The sequence below is a fragment of the Nansenia antarctica genome (assembly GCF_963989245.1).
Source record: "Nansenia antarctica genome assembly, chromosome: 9".
NCBI lineage: Eukaryota > Metazoa > Chordata > Actinopteri > Argentiniformes > Microstomatidae > Nansenia > Nansenia antarctica.
Window position 1 is genome coordinate 12,971,270 of NC_137679.1, and position 8,822 is coordinate 12,980,091.

The window sequence follows — 8,822 nt, forward strand, 5'->3', positions numbered from 1 at the left end:
CCGTTCACTAACAACAACATTACATAATATAGGACTCTCTGAAGGACTTTACACTCATTTACTGTTAGAAAGGTTCCAATATTCTAAGTTCATGATTATTATATTTGGTTATCATTTCCACCTTAAGAGCTAAGCTGTGCGTAATATCACCTGCCACCTTAAGTGCGCAGTGCATTCTGGGCTGCATTGTTTCGTTGCAAGCTTCCGTCAAGTTTCTCATGTTACAACTCCAACCAGTTAGCATCGTTGTGCAGCACTACAGTGTCAATGTTACTGTAAGTACAATGTTTCACCCAGTATTTAGGTTGTACATATTTGCTGTGTTGATTTGGATACTGCCGTTTTCTGCACTCTATATTAGCACTAGCGGTTGGTCTGGCCATGTGCTTTCTATGGGCGCCGCTATTGCTGCTCTTCAATGAAGCTCATCTGGCGCAGTTCACGCTGCAGAGATTGTTATTTGAGTACTGTCTTAAGTTGGTGTTATAACTCAGATTGTACGGCAAAGTGTACTGTTAAGTAGCATAATGTGTATGGTTAAGTTACATGTACTTTTGTATTGTAGATCAGTACTGTATTATTAGTAACAACATGTGTACTGTAATACCTCTTTCTGTTTATTGCAGAACCACACATACACCCATTGTAGTGTTTGCAATCATCCTACCCATGCCTGAACCCACTAAAGAAACCTGAACACAAAGTCAATCCCCTGTCATGTGTGTCCTGATCGACGCCCCGGGGGCGAATGGAGCATACTCTCATTGAACTATTCACCTTACAGTCCTTTCCCATAACCTCACTAACATTTACCATCAACATTCAAAACAACCACAAAGGAAGAAGCCACACCGTCAAAATCTGGATTTTACTTCCTACTGACTTCAACACGGTGAGTTTTCAGATGTGAACTTTCACCTCAGAAGCCATTACAGGGGAGACGGAGGTGGTGAGAACATGGCGTCTAAACTCTCTCTCTCTGAGGAGCATTTCTCCTGTCCTGTGTGCTGTGACATCTTCAAGGATCCTGTCCTCCTCCATTGTGGCCACAGCTTCTGTAAAACCTGTCTGCAGGAATTCTGGAAACAAAAAGACACTCAGGAATGTCCAATGTGCAGGAGGAAATCATCCATGGATCCTCGTTGTAACCTGGCGTTAAAGAACCTGTGTGAGGACTTCTTACAGGAGAGAAGTCAGAGAGCTGCAGCAGGGTCTGAGGTGCTCTGCAGTCTGCACAGTGAGAAACTTAAGCTCTTCTGTCTGGAGGATAAACAGCCCATCTGTGTGATTTGTCAGACTTCAAAACAGCATAGAAAACATGACTGTTGCCCGGTAGATGAAGCTGTACTGGATCATAAGAGTGAACTCCAGACTGCACTGGAACACTTAAAGGAGGATCTGAAGACCTTCCTAAAGGTTAAACTGACTTGTGATAAAACAGCTAAACATATTGGGAGCCAGGCCCAGCACACAGAGAGGCAGATGAAGGAGGAGTTTGAGAAGCTTCACCAGTTTCTACGAGATGAAGAGAGAGTCAGGATCGCTGCACTAAGGGAGGAAGAGGAGCAGAAGAGTCAGGTGATGAAGAGGAAGATTGAGGGGCTGAGCGGAGAGATATCATCTCTTTCAGACACAATCAGAGCCATGGAGGAGGAGCTAAAAGCTGATGACATCACATTCCTGCTGAACTTCAAGGCCTCCATGGACAGAGCCCAGAGCACACTGCCGGATCCAGAGAAGGTTTCAGGAGCGCTGATAGACGTGGCAAAGCACCTGGGCAACCTGCAGTTCAGAGTCTGGGAGAAGATGCAGGGAATAGTGGAATACACTCCTGTGATTCTGGACCCCAACACTGCCAACCCATGGCACATCCTGTCTGAGGATCTGACCAGTGTGACATGCAGAGATGAACAGCAGCTTCCTGACAACCCAGAGAGGTTTGACGACTATGGTGCGGTCCTGGGCTCTGAGGGCTTTGACTCAGGGACACACAGCTGGGACGTTGAGGTGGGGGGGAGTACAGCCTATGGCCTGGGTGTGATGACAGAGTCTGCAGACAGGAAGGGAGACTCAGGCTTTTTGTTTGGAAACTGGCGGCTTAGGTTTTATAATGGGAGTTTTCATACATGTTTTTCAGTTGTTTCAGGTGTTTCAGAAACTCCCCTCACAGTGAGGCAGAACCCCCAGAGGGTCAGAGTGCAGCTGGACTGGGACAGAGGAGAGCTGTCATTCTCTGACCCTGACACTAACACACACCTACGCACACTCACACACACCTTCACTGAGAAAGTATTTCCATTTATCTGGAATAATTGTACTCTTCATCCTCTGAGGGTGTTACCAGCGAAAGTGTCTGTATCCATGGTTACGCCCTCTGTCTGAATCAATGATTAACTAACTTACAGTACGTACTTAGACCTTAGTGTTCCTCTGAGACAATCAAAGATAAATAACACTTACTAATCAGTCAGCAATATTTCCAGAAATATAAAAGATGAATAAACCCTTTGATTATGATGTTCAACTGTCTGACCTTTATCACAACACAAACTAGATGATCGAGGCTAGTTCCCTATTATCTGTTGTTAACTCTGTGTTCTATGTGTCATGTTATCTGTTGTTAACTCTGTGTTCTATGTGTCATGTTATCTGTTGTTAACTCTGTGTTCTATGTGTCATGTTATCTGTTGTTAACTCTGTGTTCTATGTGTCATGTTATCTGTTGCTTGTTGTTTCTGTGTTTTCTGTTTTTCCCATATTGTCAGCGTCTTTGAGCCCCGGAAAAGCGCTATATAAATACAATGAATTATTATTATTAAAATCTTGAATTTGGGGGAATAATACTATGTTGCTTACTTGTGTGAGTTCTGATACTGTTAAGTCCCTTGTGTCTCATAAGCGCCACCTGCTGGTCACTTGTCTTTCATATGGAAGATGGCGCCGACTGTCAGGGCATGCTGTCCCTCTCTCTGTGTTTGCACGTTTATTGTTTGTCTACTGTTGTCTTTGTTTGTTACAAACACAAATTCACTGTTGGCTTATGAGCGCCAGGTGCTTTTGGACATACTCGACTCTTTTGAGAAGTTTTCTCATGTTGGAAACGGAAAATCGGTGCCATGCCTACCACCTCACCTGGCTACAATTCCCGAGGAGCTGCTTCACTGCGAGCCGTTCTACCTGCCCCAAAAAAGGACTCGCAGGAGACGAAAGCGCATTCGCGGTATACGCGCCGGACTACATGTAGCGATTGCAAAGAGGAGAGTGGACAAGGACGACAACACACCGGAGTGCATCACCGACGTGGATCTGGCCGGTCGACAACGGTGCATCCAGCCTGTTTACCCGTCGTATCTACTGCCCGATCAGCTGTTTCAACCCAGCTGGAACGGGAGGAGAGGAGGAGGCGGAGCGTGTTTGGACAACCTGTGTGTACCGGAGTCTACAGTTCAGCCGGCTGCCGCTGGTAAAAAGGTGAAGGTACACATGGCTCTCCTAAATGTCCGCTCATTATCGAAAAAGACTTTCATCCTTCGTGACTTTTATAACTCCCATGCCTTGGATTTTATGTTTTTAACCGAGACTTGGTTGAATGAGGGTGAATTAGCGCCCCTGACAGATCTCTGCCCTCCCGACACCAGTTTCTTCAGCACTCCCAGACTGACTGGAAAGGGAGGGGGCGTGGCCTCTTTGTTTAATGATGGCTTTAAATGCAAACAGATACTAAATGGTGCTGCTTTTACTAGTTTTGAATTACAGCTTTTTTCGATAAACAAACCAGCTGATTTCCTGTTTGCTGTGATCTACCGTCCACCAAAATATAATGGGAACTTTATCTCTGAGTTTGCAGACTTTCTATCCAGGTTTATCCCTCACTATGAGACGATTTTGATTATGGGGGATTTAAACATTCATGTCTGCTGTCCTGACAAGCCTTTAGTGAATGACTTTTTAAACATCATTGATTCTTTTAATCTTACACAGTTTGTGTCTGGACCAACACACCAGCTTGGGCACACACTAGATTTAGTAATAGGTTGCGGAATATCTGTGACAGAAATAGAATTCTGTAAACTGCCAATGTTGGATCACTTTGCGCTTGTGTTTGATGCTTTACTCCCGAATTTAAAAGACCCAGGGACTAAGGAAACACGTTTGTGTCGCTATATTAGCCCCAGAGCTTTAAGTGATCTACGTCTGAGATTGCCTGATACTGTAAACCAGGTTTTTAGCCAGACCTGTTCAGTTGACAATCTTACTGATAACTTTAATGGCGCTCTCCAGGGCCTGCTCGATTTAGTGGCACCAGCAAAGATCCGTAAAGCTTCTCAAAAGAGCTCTACACCCTGGCTAAATGATGAGTTACAAATTCTCAAAAAGAACTGCAGAAAAGTTGAGCGCCAGTGGCATGGCTCTAGGCTGGAGGTGCATTATCAACTGTGGCACGAAAATCTGATCACTTATCAGTCTGGGATGGATGCGGCGAAGGCAGCCTACTATTCGAATCTGATAGCTACAAATAAGCACAATCCCAGACTTCTTTTTGACACTGTTGCTCGGTTGACACAAGGCCATCAGAAAAAGAGCTGTACTGAAGTGTCAGCATATGATTTTTCTGACTTTTTTGATGACAGAGTAGAGGCTATTAGAGCCAGGATACCACAGCCATCCATGGGGGGATTAGTTTTTGGTGCCATTTTGCCCCCTTATTCAGGAAATGTTTTCTTTGAGTTTGAGTCCATCTCATTAGATGATCTGACTAAGGTGGTCGTGGCTTCTAGATCCACAACTTGCTCCCTGGATCCGCTACCAGCCTGGGTTATTAAGGATCTTTGGTCAACTCTAGGAGCCTATGTCTTAGCTATCCTCAATCTATCTCTTTTAAATGGAGTTTTCCCAGCCTGTTTTAAATCTGCAGTGGTTAAACCCCTATTAAAGAAACCGGGTCTAGAGCCACTCTCACTGGCAAGTTATAGACCTGTCTCGAATTTGGCTTTTTTATCTAAGGTTTTTGAAAAAGTGGTCTCAAAACAGCTTGTAAATTTTCTGTCTTCAAATAATCTGTTTGAGCCACTACAGTCGGCATTCCGCACCAACCACTCTACTGAAACAGCACTCACTAAGGTGGTAAATGACTTACTATTGACGGTCGACTCAGGCTCAACATCTGTTCTTTTATTGTTGGACCTGAGCGCTGCTTTTGACACAGTAGATCATCACATATTACTAGATAGGCTCAGGAACCTGTTTGGCATCTCAGGCCAAGTATTCCAGTGGCTAGAGTCATACCTGTTAAATAGATCCCAATGTGTTCTACACAATAACATATTGTCTGCATCCCGGGCAGTGAAGTATGGAGTCCCACAGGGGTCCGTTCTGGGCCCTCTGTTGTTCTCACTGTACCTGGCACCACTGGGTCAGATCTTGCGTTCTTTTGGTCTTGCTTTTCATTGTTATGCTGATGATTTACAACTATATATGCCTATAACAGCAGGAAATGTCTCAGACTTAAGTACGTTAAAGACCTGTCTGGCTGCTGTGAAGGGCTGGTTATCAGCGAACTTTCTGCTATTAAATTCAGACAAGACTGAAATGATAAAATTCGGTCCAGCTAGACTAACTCATCCAGGTGATGGTCTTGTCTTGACCTTGGATGATTGTGTCATCCAGTGCAGGGACAAGGTTAAAAATCTCGGTGTCATTCTGGACCAGAGCCTCACATTTGACCCTCACATAAAGGGGGTGATAAAAATAGCATTCTTTCACCTCAGAAGAATTGCCAAGATTAGATCAATCCTTTCTTTTGAAGATGCTGAGGTTCTGATCCATTCTTTTGTGACATCCAGATTAGATTATTGTAATGTCCTTTTGTCGGGATTGCCAAAAAAGAGCTTCCATGGCATACAAATGGTCCAAAATGCTGCAGCTCGCATTTTGACTGGGTCCAAGAAATACGACCATATTTCACCAGTGCTGGCCTCCCTTCATTGGCTCCCTGTCCATGTTAGAGCGGATTTCAAGTTGCTCCTGCTAACTTACAAAGCGATAAATGGCACCGCTCCTTCTTATTTAAAGGACCTTCTCGTCCCATATGTGCCCTCAAGGGCTCTGCGCTCACAAGGCTCTGCCCTGCTCACTATTCCTAGGGTTAGAAGAAAGACAATCGGTGAGCGTGCGTTCTCTTTCCGGGCACCAACTCTCTGGAACCGTCTTCCACTTGATATCAGACAGGCAGAATCAGTGGAAGTGTTTAAAAATAAGCTAAAGACCCACCTGTTTTGTGTTGTCTACATGTCATAGGCTGTTCTTTGTGCTGTTGTAATTTATGTGTGTTTTTATATTGAAATAGTTGTTTTTAAATTTGTTTAACATTTTTGTTTTTACCTATTATATTTGTGGTGCGAAATTGTGTGTTTTTAAAATTGAAATAGCTGTTTTTATATAGTCTAAAATGTGCTGCTTTTTACTTATTGTACTTGTAAAGCACTTTGACGGAAAGTGCTATATAAATAAAGTTATTATTATTATTATTATTATTATTATGTTGTCAGGTCATCAGCTCCATCTTGTGGTCAGTGTTACAGGAGCTGATCAACTTCCTAATAACGACCATATTGGTTAACTATTAGTAAACAAGCTAATAAGTCCTTTAACAAACAGACCAACTAGATCATTATTATTATTACCAACTAGATCATTATTTGATCATTATTTGCACACACCCACATACACACACACACACACACACACACACACACACACACACACATCCCCCCCCCCCCCCACATACACACACACACTCACTCTATTGTCAATTTCAAGTATAGTGAACCCCTGATGAATGCAAACTGCTTTGGAATGTTATGGTAGCATGCACGCTAAACTGTAGCATTCAGTAAAATTACAGAGAATGTTATTGAATGGAGACCGGAAACCTTTAGGCTATTGGTCATGGCATTTGCAATTGCCTGAACTGTATATCAGGAGTCAACTACTGTATAACATTCATTATTCCACTGTCATTTTGAGTTGTGTTTTTGACAGCAATCCATGTGTAAGAAGCTCTCCCTATACTATATGAGTACTCCACCCTCACATCTTCTCAGTTCTCAGTGTTTCAGGCAAAAAAAACTCAGCTAGGGTTTGGATTCTAGACTTAAATGGAGGAGAATCGTCAACTGTGATCATGACATCATGACTGAATTATAAGGACAATGCAGAAGTGGTGCAGAACCTCAATATGACTTCAGTAATTAATATTAATTAGTATAAATGTGTTAGCAGGTCAACACATCTTGAAAACATCTTGACTTGAGTCTTAGATCTAGCTGTTATACAGAATTAGCATGTGACAGAGCATAGAATGGGGATAGGGTTCATGTATATATTTTATCATCTGTAGCCATATGAGACTGGGCCGTGTGTGTGTGTGTGTGTGTGTGTGTGTGTGTGTGTGTGAGAATTGACTTTTGGACTGCAAAAGTTGTTAAGTAGACATGAAGAACATTCTAACGTTCTTATCTTACAATGTCATTTGTAATACATGTGTACCTTCTTCAGCCTTTACCTTTGTGCTTCACAGGACATGCCCTTGGCAATACTGATGAACACTTACTGTAAGTGCAAACATTTGTACAATTTCTAAATTGTTAACTTTCAATGGCAAAAGAAGACAATTAATGAATGGAAACAGCAAGTATACAAGAGCAATGTATTGAATGTCAACAACAATAACAAGCTACCTCTTTTGGAGTCATTCCTTTCCTCTGTTTTTAACGTGAGTAGATACATAGGTCTCTTTACAAGTCAGCCTACCTTTCTAGCCTCACTTCTATTTCACTTAAGATGCTCACTATGATATTGTACTGTACAATGCTTTTCAATGCAAAATTCTGTACAACAAAAATACATTGAATACAATCCTTATTCACTAGTTTCTTACTATGTCTATCATGTGCTTCATCACATTGGACTTGATATACACATTAGAAATACGATTGAATACAGTTTTTAAAATATAGGCACGGATAAGCAATGCATCCATCTATTTCAGAATACATAAAAAGACAACGGCTAGGGTTAAAATGCTAAAACATAATCATTACATCTCAGATATCATAATAAATCTTTATTTTATAATTCGTGGATTACATTTAAATCCATCCTAATTCCAGATAACCTCAGGTGATTAGGTATGTGATTCAATCAGCCTCATGTGGGTCACTAACAGAGAAGGAAGACTACACTTTCACCTCAAATCAGTTGAAAATATCTGTGTGTGAGAGAGAGAGAGAGAGAGAGAGAGAGAGAGAGAGAGAGAGAGAGAGAGAGAGAGAGAGAGGGGGGGGGGGGGAGGTGACAATTAATACCTATGAAATTCTGTATTACAGGGGGTAAAACATGCTGTGTGTGTGTGAATTCTGTCATTTAGCTTCCATCTCGCAGCATTCAATAAAATGCACTAAAAGATGACCTTAACCTACAACAGCAAGTGTCTCTCACATCTAGATAGAAGAGTAGTGCTATGTGGGAGCATGTCTGGCAGGGGTGGACTGCACACAGCATTGTCAAATCTTAGTATGTGCTCTACAGTAAATTCAAGGCAATCTTTTCAGCTAAGTCCAACAAATACAAACATTGCAATGTAATTTGACTGTATTCAACTGAAATCTATGACTGTGCATATACAGTAAATGCAACAAACCATGCCACCATTGCAAACCAGCCATTAGAACTGACGGAACAAAAAAAACATGTCATCATTTTTAAATATACTATACTGATCTGAACATCAGAGATGTCCATGAAAAATAACAAATAAAAAG

General features: G+C 42.1%; 1 protein-coding gene across 1 annotated transcript; it reads left to right on the forward strand.

Moving 5' to 3' along the window:
* Positions 1-957: 957 nt before the first annotated feature.
* LOC308165240 (E3 ubiquitin-protein ligase TRIM35-like) lies at positions 958-2,382 on the forward strand (the record flags this gene model as incomplete). The annotated part of the gene is made up of 1 exon (XM_080539384.1): positions 958-2,382. The coding sequence occupies one exon, from the start codon at positions 958-960 to the stop codon at positions 2,380-2,382; it is 1,425 nt and encodes a 474-aa protein (XP_080395510.1).
* Between the last annotated feature and the right edge of the window lie 6,440 nt (positions 2,383-8,822).